At 45.6% G+C, this 21,025-nt stretch overlaps 1 protein-coding gene and 1 long non-coding RNA gene across 5 annotated transcripts in view; one reads left to right on the top strand and one right to left on the bottom strand.

Moving 5' to 3' along the window:
- Positions 1-15,054, top strand: part of SLC25A33 (solute carrier family 25 member 33) — a 34,399-nt gene extending 19,345 nt beyond the window's left edge. For both annotated transcript variants that reach the window (XM_073316755.1, XM_073316757.1), the window contains exons 3-7: positions 6,439-6,516; positions 8,062-8,162; positions 10,634-10,700; positions 12,246-12,529; positions 14,616-15,054. In XM_073316755.1, the coding sequence (XP_073172856.1) occupies positions 6,439-6,516; positions 8,062-8,162; positions 10,634-10,700; positions 12,246-12,529; positions 14,616-14,818 (733 nt within the window). In that variant the 3' untranslated portion in view covers positions 14,819-15,054. The remainder of the gene's footprint in view (positions 1-6,438; positions 6,517-8,061; positions 8,163-10,633; positions 10,701-12,245; positions 12,530-14,615) is intronic.
- The window catches only part of LOC140900113 (uncharacterized), a 33,777-nt gene that overhangs the window by 11,908 nt on the left and 844 nt on the right, over positions 1-21,025 (bottom strand). For 2 of the 3 annotated variants that reach the window (XR_012155563.2, XR_012155564.2), the window contains exons 2-3: positions 9,840-9,997; positions 9,683-9,748 (exon numbers count right to left, since the gene is read on the bottom strand). This is a non-coding gene — a long non-coding RNA (uncharacterized LOC140900113). Of the gene's footprint in view, positions 1-2,379; positions 9,749-9,839; positions 9,998-21,025 lie in introns of those variants that run through there. The other variant, XR_012155562.2, reaches the window with a different exon arrangement.

The raw sequence follows: 21,025 nt of genomic DNA, 5'->3' as shown, positions 1-21,025 counted from the left end.
TCCTCCATAGCATTTCCTATAGCTCAGAACATGTGGATTCTCACCCTGTTCATCCTTTTGGATTTCTCATGTTTCTCAGTCTTTTGCACTGGAGCAGTGTGATGGGCAAGTCCTGCTGGCTAGGCCCCTGTCTTAGCAGTGTGACTGAAAGACTGAGTGAGCCACTGAGGCAGAACTCCTCCCTCTCATCTCTGGAGCTGATGACGATCCTAGTTCAGAGTTGGAGCAGCATGGGAGAAAAACTTTTCGTTGCTGCTGTCTGTGCTGTGTACCTGTTCTGGGGACCATGGACTCCAAGACTGTCACTCTAACTGGGGTCTACCCCTCCACCTGTTTCAGGGAGCCTGGTCCCTTTTGTTTCGATGGGCTGTACCCACCTTTCTAAGGTTTTGTGGGCCCCCCTCCCGCCTGTGTGGGTGGGTGTTCAGTTGCTTTTATGGGCAGAATCCACAAACACCAGTCATCAAATAGTGTGGGGCTTGGCCTAAAATTCACTTTAAAAAAAAAAGAGAGAGAGCCAAAAGCCCATCAAGTGATGAAGAAGGGAAGAGTGTAAAGGCCATAGCGTGTGGTGTCTTGCATTGCTCGACTGGCACTGTGTTTTAGAGTATTAGACTGTAGTTTCATAATATTGGAATGGTCCAAACTAACCTCTGACACACTCTGTGCTGGAGGGTGAAGGGGTGTGTAACATGCCACTGCTCTGGGTTTGCAGGGCAGTAGCGCAGTGGTGTACAGTTGGGATTGCTTTTCAGAGCAATCTATCCATGTCTTTCTTTTAAGGCTTAGATTCTGCCAAAAACTGCCCAATTGGCAGCTTCAAGACTGAGCTTTTCCAGTGGCGATCTGGCTGCCAGGTTTCCTGTTCCCAGCTTCTTTGAAACAATAGATTGATAAAACTAACAATCCATTTTATACAAGCTTCCTATCTTTCATGTTTGCCACATCATTCGTTGCTGTCCCCCTTCTTACATTCCCAGCTACGTGCTGCAAATTAGATGAGACTTGGTTTCTGTCCAAGAACCTGAGCTGATGCAAACAGGATCTACATGATGTAATCTTTGCTCAGTACCTGGGGTTGGAAGGTCTCGGGCAGAGGCAGGCAAACTACAGCCCACGGGACCGTCCTGCCCGGCCCTTGAGCTCCCAGCCAAGGAGACTAGGCCCTGGCCCCTCCCCCGCTGTTTTCCTTCCCCCGCAGGCGCGCCGCTGCGCGGGCAGCACATCTTGTGCCCGCCCACCTCCGAGGCTTTCCAATAAGCCCGTCCCACTGCTCTGAGCGGCATGGTAAGGGGGCGGGGGGAGTTGGATACGGGGCAGGAGGTCCCAGGGGACAGGGATTGGTTGGACGGGGCGGAGGTTTTGTGGGGAGGGGGGGGGGAGACACACACTGGTCAGGAAACAGGGAGCGGGTTAGGGGATCCCAGGAAGAGGGGGGACAGGGAACGGGGGGGTTGGATAGGGCGTGCGGTCCTGGGGGACAGTTAGGGACAGGGGTCCCAGGAGGGGTCGGTCAGGGGACAAGGAGCCGGGGGGGGGAGTTGAATGGATCAGGGTTTCTGAGGGGGGCATTCAGGGGCGGGAAATGGGAGGGAGGCAGGGGCCAGGCAGTTTGCGAAGGCACAGCCTTCCCTACCCAGCCCTCCATACCATTTTGCAACCCTGATGTGGCCCTTGACCCAAAAAGCTTGCACACCCCTGGTCTAGGGTGATCTTTTGAATTTGGAGGCCTTTCTGGTACAGGTAGGGCACTGGTGAATGCGTGTGAATGAGGGCTTCTCTGCACTGTTATGAAAGGCGCTGATTGTGACATGCCACATGGGAACTCATGGGGGAGGAGAGGGAAGAGGAAGGAGACAGTGTCTTTCACAAAAGCAGTCCAGCTAGAAAACCCAGCATGAACAGTCCCTAAGACAGCCCTATTCTTTCCTCCTCTTTTGCTATTTCTGACTGAACGAGCAGCCTTCTGTCTGCTACTGATGTGTGGTTTCAGGCAGTGCACATTATATGGTCATTCCCGTAAATCCTCAGCTGGGAGTTTGAACTCCCCCTGCATATCCCTGTTGGAAAATCTCCAAGGCTCGTCAGATGCCTCTGCAGACAGGTAGGAGCAGCAGTGTGTTCAGCCTAATCTTTTCATGACATACATCCAACAAAAGAAGACTGGATCGAAGGCAAGTCAGTGCTCCCAAGCTAATGGGTTTGTATGGCCTAACCTGAGGCCTAGGTCTCTGCTGCTACATTTCTGAAGAAAGCAAAGGCAAAATCTAATCTGCACCAGGTTTATGTGGATCTGTGCAAATAAATATTTGCACTTTATTTTCGTGCAACGATTTTTTGTTTACATCAGGCATTTTGGTGCACCCCTTCCCCCCCCCAAAAAAAAGCCCAGCCAAACATGTTGGTTGATTCATGTAATACTGATAAATTTGGCACATTGCCCAGTGAAGTTGCACGAATTAGATAACAATACAGTGGCAATCAAGTCCTCTACAGACTGTGTAGCTTGCGTCACGTCACAACTTGAATCTCTTATTATAGATAAGCAATACTTCTCTCCCACCCTATCCCACAAATGCCAAGCACTCCTCTTTATAACATTTTTTTTTGGTCAGATTGAGTCTAGAGCAGTACACGATGCACAACCAAGGTAACCGGAGCAAATCAGTACATTTTGGATGCATCTAACTCCCCTCCCTCCTGCGACACAAAGCAATCCTGATTAAAAGGGAGTCCAATAAAACCATTTCAAGGTAGCCAGTTCTTGTGACAGTATTCACCACTCTCTCATTTTCAGGGTTGTCCTTTGTGGGGAGATAGAAAGTTGGCTAAAACTGGGTGAGCTTTTACCATCCTTATAGACTCATTAAAGTCAGCATTTGTGGTCTGGATTTATTTAATCTTGTTTCATTTCAGCAACTGCTCAAAGTCTGTCGCTTGCCTGGCTCCTTTTCCAGATGTCTGTGAAGCAATCTTGCGAATCGATTGTACTGTTTGTATTTCACAGACAATAAATTCTTCAGAGTCTAGAATTGATTTCACACAGGACCTCAGTGCACTCTCCTAAAGAGACAGTGTACACTTGCCACTGGCTCCCCTTTCCCATTTTGATGAAATCAGACCCCCTTGATGCTGCAGTTAACCACAACTTTGTGTAAATGGGCACATTCTCCAAGGAAAGTGTAAACGCCTTCCTTGTTGCCACCTCCACCAAAGAAAGTTTTCAGAGACCACATTTGTAGAGCGTTCCCTATAGATAGGAGTGCACTTTCCTCCCAAGACTAATTGCCTTCTCTATAGCAACATTGGATGAAGGGGTATAGAGGGAGCATGGACTCGTTCAGCATTTTTCTTAGTTATATCGTTGGAGTCAACTGTTCAGAACCTGATTCTTCATGATTAAGGCTACATTGAGGTCATGGAATCCCTGACTTCCAGAATCCTCCGTGACCGTCTCTGCTTCAGCCCCAGGGGCCGAGGGACTGGAGCTGGCAGCCAGCGGGTCCCCAGGAAGGTTCCAGCAACAGGTGACAGCAGTGACGGGGGCCCCCTTCAAGTTTCCAGCAACAGGCAACAGCCTCCTGAGGGGGCCCTCCTCAGGGTTCCAGCGATGGGCAACAGCCTCAAGTGGAGGGGTGAGGAGGGGAGGGGGCCACCTTGGGCAAGTGGCTGGGGGTGTCCCATTTTCTCTTTGACAGAAATGGTCATCCTGCAGCTCCCAACATCTGTAGGTGAAAGGGGGGGCTTGCTCTGCAGCTGCCGCAGGCAGAGGGGGTTCCCCACAGCTCCCGGCTACTACAGTGGCGGGGGAAACCATGGAGCCACAGCAGCAAAAGTCACAGAGGTCATGGCTTCCATGAAGTTTTATTTATTGCCCGTGACCTGTCCATGACTTTTTTTTACTAAAAATAACCGTGACAAAATCTTAGCCTTATTCATGATTGATTCTTCAGAGAAGATGCTGTATTAATAGCTTTCGACTCAAGCAAGCCTTCTAGAGCAGGTAATGAGCGGTGATGACTTTTTGGGGCTCCTCTTACTGATGTCTCAGCGTGTTCCAGGCTGTAGAATACTAGGGGTTTGGGGCATAGATTGTCTTTTTATTGTTGTAGATGCTGTGCAAACACACAACAACCTCAGTGGGGTCCTGATCCATGATTGGAGCTCCTAAATGCCACTACAATTCAAATAATGCTGCTGGTGGCGATCCTTCCTGCTGCTGTGAACTTGAAACCTTAAAGCAGGATGGAGAGCAAATTGGGTCTTTTGCATTAATTCCCTCTGCCCTTCTCTTCTGAAACTGCTGAGCTGGGGGTGGGTGAACTAGGTGCTTTGAGTGGTATCAATAATTCCATTGAAAGGGGAAAAGCCTTCAGAGGCCTCTGTCAGATTGCTCCCAGGGAGTTGTGTATTGGCTATGAAAACACTGACTGTTAAGGCTAGAAAGAAAATAAATGCCCTGGACAGACCTGGTTAAACTTGCCTGTGGAACCTTTCAGAATGGAAAATGGTCCCAGAAGGGCAAGCTGCTTGTGTGTAAACCAGATTTTGGTGAGTCACCTCAGCTGGAAGCCACAGTCGTGACTATTAAAGTGACAAAGAACAAGCAGTCACTGGATCTGTTTCCTAGGAGACACTTAGCCTCGGAGTTTACACAGAATATTCGGCTCTGCTTTGGGGATGCATTTCAGAAGCTTTCTAATGAGCTTGTTTTTTGGGCTCTGCGGCAAACGTTGCCAGCAGCATTAATGACCTGGAAAGTAAACTTTGCAAAATGGGAGACTTAAACCAAAAGAACAGGCACGTGTGAAGGACCTTTGGAAGCAGGAGCTGTTTGAATTTCCTCGCATGTTTTTCACACGCACTTTTTTTTTTATTAAATAGGAGGGCTGCTACTGCCTTGCAGGCCACCGTACTGAAATCCAAAGCAGCTCCATGGCAATAAAAGTGGCTTTTGCTGATGGTTGAAATATGGTCCACGGATACTTACTAGGGCTCAACCATTATTTTCTTACTTGTAAATGTCCCTCTGTGCCAAGGCTTCTTGCTTGGAATCGAACCCTACACTAGCGATGCTTTTGAGCCAAACTTGTACAAATTGTGCAGGGTCCCCAGGAGGCATCCAAACCATTTTCCCTTTTTTATATTGGTGCCAGCTCATCTCACCCATTTGGGTTTAAACCATGGGAAGGAAAAAATTACGCTCAAGGTCAGGAATTTGGACTGATCTTCACCGGTGTTGCCAACTCGCACTATATTTGGTGGCTGTCTTAAAGCCCCAGCTCTTAGAGTCTCGTGATTGTGACAATCTCAGCTTTCATTTTAGAAGAGTACATTTCTAGCCATCATAATTGCAAAGAAAAGCTTGAAAACGTGATCCAGGTGTAACCTAAAAGCTCAAAACCCAGAAGGCAAAGAGAATGAATCCCAACATTATTATTTATTATTTTATTTTTAAATCTCATGAGTTTTAAAGCCAACTTAGGCTCTGCTATATCAAATGCATGATTTTTTTCAATGCTCGGAATTGACAGTACTGCAACTGCAGTGTTCTGTGCTTCTGCTTAGGAGGCCTAAACCAGAATTTGTAATGCCTGGTCAGACTAGACTCCAAGCTGCGTAACAGGGAGTGTATGCTTCCCCTTGGAAGGAGGAATGTGTAGGTTCCTACTTCTGGAAACTAGTCCTCACCCTCCCCCCATGCTCTGACCATGTGTTCTCCTGTCCCCCTTTTCCCCAAAAAATACTCTCACAGTCCTCCAAAAAGAGCGTGTGGGGCAGTTCCACTCTAGTCTTTATCTCCCCATTCCTCCCTCCCATGTGGGGAAATCTGCATGGTTCTCTGATTCTCATAGGGTCCGGGCAGCCCCTGCGTCACTGACTCAGGACTAGGAAAGCTCAGTCTCGCGCCCACCGCAGAGTGGGCAGGGAACACCACCTCCTATGCTCGTTAGCCCCCACAGGTGACCCATTTGAAGGGGTGCACCATTTAGCAAGGCCTCTCAACCCCATACACCTTTGCTTCTCAATGAAATCTCCACTTCCCTTCAAATGTTCCCCCTGAAGGAATAGCTGTGATAGAATGAATGCTTTTTTTGTCTTTCAGAACTGACTTCTCTTGTGATCTCCATTAACTTTTTTAATAACCCAGCTCCCAATAGTTTTCTAGCAATTGAGCTATTAAGCTGCTCTCATATGACACAAATGCAGATTTGTCTGTAATACCCTTAAGTTCCATTGCATTAGCTTCCTTTTTCAAGTCAATAGCTAAATCAGCCAGCTTTCTACCAAAGAGCACAGCCTGATCGCTAATAGGTTTGTTGTTTAATACTGTGTTATCTTTTACCGCAGTTTTCCTGATCTGTGACTGATGGTTATTATCTACCAGGAGAGGTAGTTGGTGATCTTTATTTTTGTTTTTTATTTTTATTTTTTTAGGTCAATTTTGGAAAAAGAAGGACCAAGGTCGCTCTTCCGAGGATTGGGTCCAAACTTGGTTGGAGTGGCACCATCAAGGTAAAGATCTTAAAGGGTTCAGTTCCATAATAATAAAAAAGTACATTTTAAGGCTGTGGCAAAAAGATTGTACTAAGCATATTATAAATGCTCTGTTTTTATTAAACTAGTCTAAAAACCACCCGAACAGTTCATTTATGAACTAACTGCTGGCCAGTGGTAAGAGCACATAGTCCTAGTAGACAGAAGACCTGAATTCCAATTCCAGCTCTGTCACAGATGTACTCAGTGATTTGGGACAAGTTGCTTAACTTTTATATACCTTAGCTACCCCATCTGTGAAATGGGGCTACTGAAGCTCTTTCCTTGTCATAAAGCAGTTGCAAATCTATGGATGAAAAAAGTGCCATGCAAGTGTGATGCAAATATATATTAAATTCGAGCCATTATTTTTGAGGTGTGCAAATCAAAACTGAATGTGAATTAATCTTACTTAGTACTTGCCTAGCACTTTTCAATTCCTTGTCTGTTTCCTTCTCCTTCTCCCTGGGAGAAGGTGTACGAGCAGACTGAAAGCAAGTGCCTGTTTACAGCGCCTAAAAATCTGGCTATCTCTGGCATATTTATTGGCTTCTGTACATTTTGTTTCTCTGTGTGTGTATCCAGGCTGCTACTTATGATTTTTGCTTTTCATTATCAGTTTCACACACTGTCTTAACATAACTGATCTGCAGAGAGGGAACTTGAGATTGGATAAAAAGAGGGGTTTCTGTTAGTACAAGCCAGTCCTTTATTTTTTTTTTTAAATATGTAGACTGAACCATGTATTTAAATGAATATCAGGAATGGGTGACTCGCTGGGCATAGACGGGGACAATAGAAATAAAGGGGTGCAAAAAATGTGAGATTTACATTAAGACAGACCAAAAAGAAAGGGGGCAGCAAATGTGGGCATGCACAAAGTTCTGGCATGGGGAAAATGGGGCACACACAACACCTGGTGGAGGGGAAATTGGGGGTTCCTAGTTTGGGGGGATAGGGGTGTACACAGAGCCCCTGCCATGGGGGGATGGCACTCTGAACCTCTGGTGGGGGAGAGTGGGAGGAATGGGGGGCATAGCTTCTGCCAACGGAGGAGTGGGGGAACCTCAGAGCCCCTGGTGGCAGGGGGGAGATTGAGAGGGAGGAATGGGGGGCAGGCAGAGCCACTGGCATTGAGGAGGTGAATGAAGGATGTGGGAGTTAGAGCCCTGTACGTAAGGGAGCAGTGAGGAAGTTGCAGGGAGTCCCTGAAATAGAGGGGGTGGCACATGGGAACATGTGGGGTGGAATGGAGGAATGCATGGAGTTCCTGATGTGCACACTGAGCTTGGCCCACAGAAGCTATGAAATGCACGACATCCTAGTTCTAATCCTCTGGCTGTAAAGGCAGACATCCCGGTGCAGGTTGGCAGGCTGAGCCTTTGCAGATGGAAACAATAATGTTGAGGCCCTTCTGAGATCTACCTTGTTGGTCAGGACTATGGGAGGAAAGCAGTGACTGGTTTGAATTGCATGTCTGTAGATTATCCTCTGTTGCAATTTCTTCTCTTCTTCCTGGCACAGGGCGGTCTACTTTGCATGCTACTCCAAAGCCAAGGAGCGATTTAATGGCACTTTTGTGCCCAACAGCAACATTGTGCACATTTGCTCAGCAGGCTCTGCAGGTATGTTATCACATGGAGGGTGTCCCTTTGTCTCCGAGGCTGTCTTGCCATAGTACAAAGGTGCCCAGCCATTCTGCTTCCAGTAATGGGTTATCCGTGGTGATCCTACTCCAGAATCAGTCACGCACCATTTCCTTTCCACTCCACTCTCAAGAACCTCTCTTTATAGAGGGCAATGAAGAAGTTTTATCTATCAGATGGTCCATAATTCTTTCGACATGCTACTCTGTATGGTACACGTACCATCTAGGGCTGCCTAAAGCACATTTCCCAACTAAAGCAGCAGGAAATGTTGGCAATGAAGCATAAAACAGGGAACTGTGTTTGTATTAGTACCCTGTACAATGGCGCCTGATCTGATCGATACCTCTGTATGCTACCATAATACACACGAAGACACAAGCTGTGTATTATGGTGCAGAAATGCCCAGATCTTCCTGAAAATGTTCATTTGGTCTCCCTGGGTTTGTACACCCACTGTGTTGCTGGGCCTCACCATGGAGAAGGGCATTCTTTTCCCAAGGAACATTTATCCAGCAAATGATCTCCATAAAAGATTGAGATCAGGAGAGGTGGCTGAGTTCATGAAACAATGATGTTGGGAAGGGCACCTCTCAGGAATCAAAGTACAGGGACTGTTGAAAATCAACTCTGCTGGACCAGAAACTTCCAGCTCTCTTCAAAACAGGGAGGCAGGAGGCAACTTGGCAAGCTCCTCTATGGATTCTTAAGGAACCCCTCTTTGCAGAACTAGAAGTTAATGTTCATGCAGAGGCTTAGTCATGCAGCTTACTTCTGCAGCTCTCTACTTACACAACTGAGTATCCGTTTCAACCAGGGAGGAATTAATTCCAAACAAGGGTTGTTTTTACCAGTTGTATAACATAGTTGTGGGACGCTCTGACAAGGATACTTTCAAAGTCACCGTAAAGCATTTGGAAGGTGAGAAATAAAACTCTAGAGGAGCCTGCCAGGTGAATACCCACATAAGATATGTACATGCTGTAGTCACCCCACATAAAGAAATGCCTAACAACTGGTATACCGCAGAGGGTCCAATATGTCACAAATTCTGAAGAGTACTGGATGGATTACCCAGTGGAACAAGGAATTTAAGCTGGGATTTTCAAATAAGACTATGGGGCTTTCCAAGGGAGTTGGGCACACAAGTCCCTTAGGCCTGCTCTGTCGACGTTTTTACACAAGTAAAACAATGTTGGGGAGGGGGGTTCGGGGTGGGGAGTAGTAACTATTTACTGAAATACTTACACTGTTATAACTCCTAGTGTTGGCACAATTATACCAATATAAAGGTGTCTTATTCTGGACTAGTTTATTCTCCTTCCCATACAGGAATAAGATTTACCAGAAAAAAAACAAAACACTTTTGTACTGGTGTAAATGCATCCCACTAGGGGGCTTGTAGTGCTAGACTATACCGGAATAATTCAAGCGGTACAATTAGAGTATAGACAGGGCCTTAGGCTCCTTTGACAATCCTAGTCTTAAAGAAATCTTACCCTGTGTTATACACCAAGCACTGCAGTTCTTGAGCAGCGACCAGCAATATGTCGTCATTCCCTCAGCTGGGGAAAGAAACCATTTGCGTGTTATAATAAGTGCCTTTGAAACTGAGACTTAAAGATTTAAGGGGTGGGAAGAGGTGAAGTTACTAACCTCTCATGCAGCACAATATCAAGTGAATGTGCTAGTGCTCAAGTGTATTTCATCTTGCTTATGTAGGAACCCTTTTAATGTGGAAAACTTTGTGTACATTTCTTCTGAAAATACGTTTGCCATTTGCAGACGAGGAGGAGGAGGTTATGCTGATGCTCCTGTGAACAATAAGGAAAGGTGCAATTTAATTGAAATCAGCCAATCCCCAATCAGAATGGTTTTTAAATCAGCTATTCTTTGTAGTCTCTCTCTTTGTCAGTGTTGGGATGGTACTTTGCTGTTCTGGGAGAATTTACCTCAGGATGACTGCACCAGTTTACTCAGACCTAAGTCACCTAACTGCCCATTAAAAAACATTCTCAAATTATTTCAAGCATGGATGGGTTCAGTTAAGGAGATGGCTCAACAGCACCACCTAGAGTCTTGAACTATCTGGTATGGATGATTGGTTCATGGACAAGTTAATAAATTATTCTAAAACCAATCAGTAAATATTAAATCTTATAGAAAGATTGTTTACAGCAACCCGGGCTACATAATAATACCAGTGCTGAGTGCTAACAAAATCCTACGGTAGAGAGAATGAATACCTCATAAGGGGAACTTGCTATGATTCTGTAGCAGTGTGTTGATTCCAAACTGACTACGTCCCTCCCTATACTTCCTGTTCTGAAATCTCTAAATAGAATCTCGCCTATGGGACTACAGAGCATTAAAGCTTAGCAATTGTCATGGTTATTGCAGCAACCAATCCCTCTTAATTACGCTGTTTTTTTGTTTTCTTTGTCTTTCAGCTTTTGTCACAAATTCCCTGATGAACCCTATATGGATGGTGAAAACCAGAATGCAGCTGGAACGGAAGTAAGTGACTGAAAGAAATCGGGTCATCTTAGTTGAGAGGAGCTCCAAAACACACGTTCTTGCCCCTTCCATCTGTGGCTCTGGCATCCCTGACAAAGCGCTTTTCCTATTCCCTGTCCCAGTCAACCCCCATACCCTTTAAGTCCCTGTCCTGTCAGATGACCAGGGTACAGCTTAAGCCTATCAGTTTTGTACCTTAATTTGACAAGAGGGGTCACTACTGAGGAGGGGAAGGATGGTCCAATTGGTGCTAGCTTGGGATTCAAGACCCACGTTCAGTTCCCACCTCTGCCCCAGACTTCTTGTGTGGCCTTGGACAAGTCACTAGTCTTTTTCTCTGCCTCAGTTCCCCATTTTTCCCACCTCACACACAGTGGTGTCAAACCTAAGTACATGAAAGATTGTGCGGCACTTGTATGACCCCCATTACCGAACTATCCAAGCACCGAAGAGAAATGCTCAGGGTGGGTTCAACGAGGTAAAGGTCAGGACTGAGGATGCAATGTGTGTCCCCTCTACGACAAAAAAAGCATTAATATTGGCCCTAAATCATACAGAAGTAGGTTCTATATTCTCTTCGGCTAGTTCAATAATACAAGCCCCTCCGTAACTGCCCATTAGCTATGCTCTGAACAATGTGAAGTTTTTTTTAAAAATCCTATCATTGAGGTTGTTTAATTTCATAGAACACTATAATGGCAATAAAAGGGTCCCCTTCAGGGGTTTAAAGTCCTTTGGCTCCCCCTTCAAGACTCTATTACTCTCAACCACATGTTCTAGAGACAGAGGATAGTCTTACGTAAAAATTGATAGTAACAGCTTGGCGCTGAATGATTCACATCCACCGGTGGATGTGAAAGCCATGAGGGATTCTAGCACAGTGAGAGCTCTGCTATAGTTAAGGTTACATTAATAATGTGACTCTTTAAAATGGCAATTTTTTTCCCAGGGATATGTTTGGTGATAGATCAGAAAGATCCTTAAGATACTGAGATTACTCACCAAGAAGTACTTGAAAATATGTTGGTTTACGCAGTTTATAAATTATTTAAAAAGCCTAACTCCAGTAGTTCACTAGGTGGCACCTTTGAACCTAAATGCTGCTTGTTACCTGAAGAATCATTCCACAGACAGACCTTTGTCTCTGGCCCCACCCCAACCAGACAAGAAGGAAATTGCTAGTTCAATAAAAAGCAATGCTCCCTCCATAGTACTGTTATTAAAGCACTAAACTATGACAGAGGAGCCAGGACTGGCGCTGAAAAGATTAGCACAGGCATGTATTAGCTGACTGGAAAAGGCAAATGTGCACAATTAGCATTACAGTCCTGCTACTGGCATTTGAAATGTGACTACAATGCCAAAAGCAATGAAAGGAACATTAAAAGTCTCTGCACAGCATTCCTAGAAAATTCCTGCAGCTACACTTAGCAGAGAGCTGTTCTTGTTTCTCCTGGATCACTTTTCATTTGTAATGTCTGTGCAGATTTTTGAACCTCTTGAGTTTTGCCTTGTTCTAACCCTGTTTTAATTTGCTCCCTTTAGAGTCAGGGGTTCAAAGCCGATGAATGCTTGGCAGTGTGCTAGATACGTTTACCAGACAGAAGGGGTCCGTGGTTTTTACAGAGGCTTGACGGCCTCCTATGCTGGGATTTCGGAGACCATTATCTGCTTTGCTATTTATGAAAGTTTAAAGAAGCACCTGAAGGATGTCCAGCTGCCCCCTTCCCCTACTAATGGGACCAAGAGGAACTCCACAAACTTTTTTGGACTGATGTTTGCTGCTGCTGTTTCTAAGGGCTGTGCCTCCTGTATTGCTTATCCGCATGGTATGTTAAAACTCTCCATTTACCAGTACAGTAGAACAGCTGTTGCCTTTAGTCTGTATTATTCTATGGCTGACAGTGCTGTAATATTCTTATTAATCTGGATGTCTGCAGATGCCATGTTACTGCAGTGACTGTCTATGTACCCAGATCTTCAGCATTGTTCCCCTTACTCCTTGCTAGCTAAACAGCTGATTGCTGGGACTTCCTGAAGGAGGTTCGCTACAGAAAGCGAACTCTTCTCCCTCCCTTCTCTTGTTCTTCACTATTAGCCTCATCCAGCTCCTCACAGGTCTTTGGAGCATGAGTGTGTTTTTCATTTTTATTAGCTCACTTTGAGTGCCACATAAATGACTGGAGGTAAGTGCTTTACAGAACAAATAGACTATTGTTTCTGTCCTGAAGAGATGCATCAAGGGAGAAGGGGGCTGGGGAATGACAAGGTTGCAGCATTTGGATTATGCTTGTCATTGTGGTTAAATAGATGCCGCATCCCACCTCTTGTAGGCAGCTCAGTAGAGGGGTTTAGCAGGGATTTGGCCTAGCCATCACCATCCCCTCAGACAATGAAAATTGATGGGAGTTCCATACAGAAGGGGTAGCACGGAGAAGGCTGCTAAAGGGAGAGATGGAAACAGGGCAATGAGGCTGGTCCTAAAATGCCAAAGATATTCTCTTCCTTATCCGGCAGTATTTCTTTACTCCGCTATATGCTGTGCTTTATGGAAAAATTATTCTGATTCCCTGCACATCTCTCTCTGCCAAATTCTTTCCTTCCTTTTAAAATCAGAGCCCTAGATACTGGCTGTTAACATGGCTTGAATTCTTAGTCTGATACCCTTAGATGCTACCATGAAAATGCCAATCTGGGCTTTTACCTCATTCTTGGCACTCACTTTTAGGCAACAGATCACATCACAAATGGAAGAGAGCCAGGGGGGAGAAAAGACCATGAAATCCGATTCACCAAACCATTGACTAATTTAGTTTTAGTCAGAAACTAATTCTATTCCAGGCCTTCCTCTTCCTTTTTTAAATTGTCCTCGGTACCTTGTTTAATGAATGCAACTCCATAGAGATTTCATAGTGCCATCAATGCTCTGAATCTATAAGAAGCCTTTCTCTGCCATAGCTCTCCAGACAGATTAGATGAGGCCAGTTTTTATTGCAACTGTACAGAGACTGTTTTTGACTTCCATCATACCTGAACAGTATATAAATTTATGTGCAAATGAGTCAGGTAAGAAAAAAAATCTAGGGTGACTTGTCCAAAGAGAGCCTGATTCTTGTATAAATGTTTTGATTTATACAAATTACAAGTGGCTCCTATCTAAGGGAGTAGATGCCGCTGCCATAAAGCTAAACAGCCCACACCCCATGCAGATATCCCCCCACCCCAAATCTGATTCCTTTCCAAAGCTGCCCACCACAGCAGCCCACACAAATTGATGCATCTTGCAAGATGTTCTGAAGTTCAATGGAGCCTGGCTATTTTGGAGCAGAGGAGGAAGCTAGTTTCAGAGTGGTGGGCCCCTCACAGAAAGCACTGTACTGCAAGCCGCCTCTCTTGTTCAATCAATTGGAATCCAGCCCAAATGCATCTGTCGATCACAGCTATGGCCTTGAACAACACTGTAGCTGTGCCAAATCAGAAGTGGCTTCCCTCTGTTTCATCGTAAGTAAATGCCACCAAGCCACAGCTCACACCATACACCAGCTTGAGGAGAGCACAGGACATACTTAACTGTGTACCCCCTTCCCAAAGCACAGTGTGGGGAATGTGAGCAGAAACAGAGGAGGTAGTCAGCTGACTAACAGCTGTCATGAGCAAGCCATCCATTTTTTGTGCAGTTTGGTGTTTACATGGAAGTGGAAAGCCAATTTTAACTTCCTGCCTTGCCTGACGAGCAGTGCCTGCAGGACTCCAGGGTTTGTAGGTGAGCGGATTATCCAACAGGCATCTCACTTGTCCAGGGTAAGGTTCTGGTTGCCCTAAGCTATGCAGGCTCTTTCCGAAACCTGTATGTGTTTCTGCGCTGGGGGATTTGACTGGAGACACTAACCTAGTGCTCTGTTTGTTCCCCCCCAGAGGTCATACGGACAAGACTGCGAGAGGAAGGCACAAAATACAAGACTTTCTTTCAGACGGCTCGTCTGGTAGCACGTGAGGAAGGCTACCTGGCTTTCTATAGAGGACTCTTTGCGCAGCTCATCAGGCAGATACCAAACACAGCCATTGTGTTGTCCACCTATGAGCTAATTGTGTACCTGTTGGAAGACCGCACTAAGTAGCAGAGCCAGGGAACATCCTTTGGAAAATAAAAACTGACTTGAGCAAATAGCCATTTAAGAGACTGATACAGGTGATGAAGATGGAGAATAGCTATGAGTCTCTGATCACCTGCTGGACACTTTTTTCCTTTTGGATTCATGCTTTCTGGAAGGGTTCAACTCATTAACGTTAATAGTTAATTAAACTTTTTAACTTAAGGAGAGATGATTCAGAATTAAACTGCTACTAAATTAAATCATGCATTTAATTTATGTATGTTTTGTTTGTCCTTTTCTTTAAGCACAGGTATATGTGGCATATATGTACCTGTGCTATTGAGATGTCTCTTGGATTGATAGTCATTAAAACTGTATTGAAGTGGGAGAGGAACTGGTTTGGCGTCTGAAACTGAGACCTACCACTGGTGTGTCACACTATTGTTTCCCAGAAGTACTGAGGCCTGAGACTTTTCAGTGTGCTTCATGGCTGATTCATGGGTGTAATACTCATCATTCCTGTGATCTTTCAGAATGGGGTACTGAGCACAGTGAGGCAGCTTTGTAACTTGCAACTCGACCAGTATAAAATGTTCATGCCGGAATTTCCTGGATAAGCCACTATGTTGGAAGACATTCCTGTAAAGGCTAAGCAAAATAGCTCCCCTGAGATAAACTTAAATCATACTTGGGAGGGGCACCTCATTTAATGTTTGCATCATTTAAGTCTTCTCTAATCTATTACTTTCCTCATCTCCAGTGGGTGACTTCTTTTCTGAATGGCATGGGGGAATCAGTACAAATTCTTCGAGGTATGAAGCCAACTCTAGAGCTCCACTTTCTGGTGCAATATCTAGGAGCTAAACAGTTTTAATTGGTGATATCAATAATTATTATTAATCTGATTTGCCCCGGGAAATAGAAACTTGGGGATTGGAATGGAATCATGCACATTTTACCTCCTGATAACCCTTGCTACCTCACTGGGCTAAGTAAAAACCATATAAAGTTATGTAATGAGACTTTAAGGAAACCATGTATGAAGTTAAAAATGGAGAGAGACAGATCTCCTACTCCAGTACAACCTATTGGACTGTTCTCCCCCCCCCCCACTTAATGTAGGTTCAGTAATCTCTTGTGTGCTCCAAAGAGACCGGATTGAATGGCTCCCCCACACACACACACACACTTTGGTCATCTTTCACCACGAGTCAGTGACATAGCTCCTGCCTTTCCATTTTAAATGACGCACCCTGCATAACTCGAATCCTTTCATGGGGCTCTTGAAAGGTGCTTAAACTTAAGCAGTCACGTACATTGTTGTAGCACCCAGCGGCCTAGATATCACTGTCCGGGTATAATTGCTGGGTGTTTCTGGATTATTTTGGGGGGACTTAAAGGGTTACAATTGGTTTTGCCTTTTTGACTGGCCACTGTGTTCTTGTACCCATTAGTGTAATTTGCTTTGACAGCTGAGACAAATGCTACAGCGCAAGAAAGATCATCTTCTGTCTTTTCTACAGTGGAACTGAACAACTGAGCTCCTCGTGACTTCAGCAGGTGTTGAATTCTTGGGCATGCACCAGTGTTTACTTCTCTAACTTCACCAAGAAGCAAACCCAGACTTCGGAGTGTGTTACAAATAGTTAGGAAAAAGCCCAGGAGTGAGGCTAGGGCTCTAGAATCCTGTCTGCTTATAAAAGGCTAATGAGAATAACCATGATGGTTAGAAATGTACTTACTGACCCACTCTGTCTCTGTACTAGAATGCCAATCTGGATGCTAACAGTTAAGCCCCCCTTGAGGACAACTGCAGAGGTAGGAGGAAGTGAAGCATATGTACCCTATAGATGAGGCCCAATGTAACTATAGAAGAATTTATTAAATCCTACAGTGGTTCATTGGCAAGGAGAGAATGTAACATTTAATTTGAATTTAAAATTAAAAAAATTGAAAGTTGAATAAACTAGAAATTGTGAAAGGACTCTTAAAATAGTTTTGCTTCTTGTCTCTCTTCTAAAACCCTTGTGGGACTCTAAACTGTCAGTTTTGAAAACCAAAAGATTTTTGCTGCTTATTCCTTCAAAACTTGAATCTGAGATCTGCTTTCTTAAATTATTCCTGTTTTTCATGTACATTGGCTCCCTTTTACAGCATTGGTCAAGTGTCTGAGCTGCTGGTGCTTCCCTTTTAGAAAAAGGGAAACTAGTGGTTTGCTTGAAGCTCAAAACTTGAGATTACAAACAGGGTTTTTTAAAATACCTAAGCCTGTTCAATAAGGTGTTTTGGATTTTGTTTTTACTAATGACCTTGGCAAATTATTTGATGGTGATTGAAAGTATCATATTGACAGCTGTTGGAAGATGAATTCAAGTTTAAATTATTCCCTCCCCTTACACTAAAATCCAAAAAGTTCAAAAGTCTAAGACCCTAATCCTGTAAAGATTTATACACATTTAATGTCATGCTTTGTGAGTAATCTCTCACTGAAGTCTGCTTCAGTAAGTCTAGGCCTAACTCCATTATTGGAGGAAAGGACTGGAAATAGTTCAAGGGACATTCATGTTAAAATACTCTAAAAAGGCAGGGGAGTCCTTTTTATGATGAGATGTTTGTGTTTTTTCACAATTGATGTGGTCTTTTTAAAAATTCATTCTGTTTAGGTAATGAAAATATACTAGTCAATGTCACTTGTTTCACTTCCAGGTTCTTGCTTCCTAACACCATGTTGCAAATACTGGGTAATATCCTGGCCCCATTGAAGTCAGTGGCAAAACTCGCATTGACAACAGTGAGGCCAGGATTTCACCCGTTGTAGGAGAATGGTTAAAACAAGCCGTACGGTGGTTCAGGATACCAGTTTCTGTAAGTCTAATTTTTGGGGTAGCTCTGATGGAATTGATGGTGAGAGGATGGATCAGGTGTAGTGTCCTGGCTCCTCAGAAGGCTGTTTGCATGACTGGTTATATATTATGGTCGTGCCTAGAGAAAGTGGTGCAGTCTTGATCTGTCACTTCTTTTTCCTCCTCCTGAAAAGTAGCTGATTACCTCCAACTTTGAAGAGTTTGTGTATATTCATTCCATTCTCTATTCCCCTTTTCTTTCATGTTCTGCCTCATCCCCACCTGTCTTTGTGGTCCTGTTTCATTTTTAGTAAGTACTCATGTGGAAGCAGCCTTGCTTCGTAATTATGAAGTGGGTAGATATCTCTTGTACAGTTGGAAGTAAAGGAGGCAGAAATTATAAGCAACTTGACCAATGCCAGAAGGAGGGAGTGTGTCAGAGCTAGGATTAGAATACAGGTGTCTCAGCCAAATTTTCTGATTTGTCCATTGATTCTGGGGGCCCAGGTTTTGAAACAGCTTGGTCTTTGGTTTTCAGAAGTTCTCACACCTGGAATTTTCTTTGATGTCAGTGGGAACTGTGGGTACTTAGCACCTCTGGAAAACTAGGCCAAATACAGGTGTCCAGAAGTTGAGAAATGTAAAACTAGTGCTGGTTTCTTAAAAGCAGCCCCTCTTGTTGATCCTAGGCTGCACCTCTCTATTGAACTGACCCTCTTTATAGCCAAAGAGCTGTCCCACTTCCAGCCAGCCAGAAGCTGCAGCCCAGGTGCCACTTCCATTTCACAGCTGTGTACTGGGCAACATCATCTATTAAATTCAGGGGGGAGGGGGAAGGGAACCAGCCTACCTGTATCAGAAGGCCCCTCCCCCAGCCTGAGGGGAGGAAGCACTAAATCCAAGGTTCAAGTCAAGCAGGGGACAAAGAATGATTCAACAGGGTCAAAAGCAGGGGACCAGAGGGGTGCTGGGAAATAGCAGCTGAGCCAGCACTTTGGTCACTGCGGCTCTAACAGAGCAGACCTCGTTAAGAGGAGCTGTGCCTAACTGCTGGGCTGAGGAGGACTGAGAGGCTAATCAGGCTGTTAGGCAGATGATACAAAAGGCACAGGAAGAAAGTGGGATGGGAGAGACTGGTCTTCCCTGCTTGCCTTGGGAGCTGAGGGCTCCATAGGACTGTTGGAGGGAGGATATGGGGGTGGTGCAGACTAATATTGCAAATAAACAGCACTGGGTGTTTTACCTGAAAAGGCCTCTGAACTGTCTGTGAACTTGAGCGGGGGCTGGGGGGGGGTTGCCACACGTGGGGGCTTGTCTGGGATCGTAGCCAGCGTGAAGGTTTGGTGGCCTGGATGATGGAGGAGACCCTGCAATGGCTGGTGAAACAGAGAAGACCCTGCAAAGTTTCCAACAAGCCTATTGCATGGAGAGGCAGGCCTTACAGCAGAAAAGCTTGCCAACATGTCACAGCAGCTCCTACAGAAAGTGGTGAGTCCTGTGATGGGGGATGGTAAACCAGACACAGGGCCTAGGGCCTACATAAGATAGGCCCTGCTGAGGATCCTGATGCATTCTGGGTACTTTTGAGAGGGTAGGTATGGATGCAGGTTGGGATAGGGGAACCTGGGCCCTGAGGCTGGCTCCCTATCTGTGGGGAAAGCCCAAGTGGCCTATATGGCTCTGAATGAGGCTTAAGCCACGAATTACAAGGCAGTGAGGGGAGCCATTCTGGAGCGGGTGGGGCTGCCCACTGAAGTTCCACTGAAAGTTCTGATCTGCAAGGCGGGCTGGGGGTTTATGGCCCTGGGCATTCACCCAAAGGCAGATGGACTAGGCCATCTGCTGACTGAGACCAGACACCCAAACTGGGGGGCGGGGAATAAGGGAGCTCTGGTGCTAGAACAGTTCCTTCAGGGCCTTCCTGAGAATAACCAAGTGTGGGCCAGGAAGCATCTACGGGGTCTGATGGATGCGGCCATAATATTAACTGAGGAATGCACAGAGGTGGACTTTCCCACAAAGGGAGGATTACCATATAGGGATCTGGAGCATGGGAGGCAGACCAGAGACCCTCAGCAGGAAGGGGATAGAGAGACAGGTGACAGGGACACACGCAGGGATTGCCTGTACATGGACTGTGGTTTTGCTGAGTTTTGTAGCTGGGCCAAAACTAGAGAAAAGCAATGGACAAACTGTCCACACTTCAGTTATGGTGGGAAGGAAACTCTCTGGAGGGGACTTGTGGATACAGCCTCAGCTTGCTCTCTGGTCTGGAGGGAGCTGGTGAAGTCTTACTGGATGATTCTAGGAGCAACTAGGAACATAGTGAGTCCATGGGGATAAGAAATGCTGCCCTATGGCCTGGGTGCGCCTTGAGGTCAGTGGGAGGTTTTGTTGGAAACAGGTTGGGGTAGTGGACGGGCTGTCCTATCTGGTTGTATTGGGCACTGACTGGAACCCCTTCCCAACAGGGAAACAAGGCGGTATAAGGAATCCCAGGGTGGGGAAAAAGAAGCCAGAGGAAAGAGAAGAGAATGAGCCCGAAAGAAAAGCAGTAGAAGCCTCTAGACAACAAAGCGTAAGTCAGAAGGAAAGGAGAGTCCTTCAGGAAACTGAGGGTGCGGGGATAGGAATTAAGGAAGGAGGTACAGGGGAAATAGCCTGAACTCCTTAGTAGAGCCTGATGGACCTATGAAGTCCCCTGCTCCACAGCCCCAAGGAGAAGAAACCCAGGCATGGTTTTGAGGATTTGGAGAACCCGAGGCCCCGAGTGAGCAGTGGGATAAAGAGAGTAACCTTGATCCGTTGCTAGATACAAAGGGAGAGAATCTTGTGAGCCATTCCCCCAGGTGCCCATGCTGTGAAGACTTGTGGGCTAAGCCTGAGCTGTGGGGGTATCCTCCTCCCACAAAGTGTGATTTCTGTGGGTGGAAAATGAGCAGACTCCACCAGGGTGACCCAGATGATTACCCTAGGGAGAGAGAGAGACTCCTACATGGAGGCACCTCTGGTAAGGGATGGTGGAGGAGGGGGTAAGGAGGTGTGTGACAGACTGCTGGGTACAGCAGTTCTAATTCAATACTTGAGAGCAGACCTCATTAAGAAGAGCTGTGCCTAACTGATGGGCTGAGAACTGCGAGGCTAATTAGACAGATGGTACAAAAGGCACAGGAAGGAAGTGCAGGGAAGCAGACAGGAAGAGTGCTCTTTCCTGCTTGCCCCAGGAGCGGAGGGTTCTCCAGGACTGTTGGAGTGGTGCTGTGTAGAGTATATGGGCGGTGGAAACTAATATTGTAAACAACCTGCACCCAGTGTTCGTCCAGGCAAAAGGTCTCTGAGGAGGACGTGGACTTGAACAGAGGCAGGAGAGAGAGGGCCCTGCCCCAGT

Source organism: Lepidochelys kempii, chromosome 18, assembly GCF_965140285.1.
Source record: "Lepidochelys kempii isolate rLepKem1 chromosome 18, rLepKem1.hap1, whole genome shotgun sequence".
Taxonomy (NCBI): Eukaryota; Metazoa; Chordata; order Testudines; family Cheloniidae; genus Lepidochelys; species Lepidochelys kempii.
This window is presented reverse-complemented; position numbering and strand designations above follow the sequence as displayed.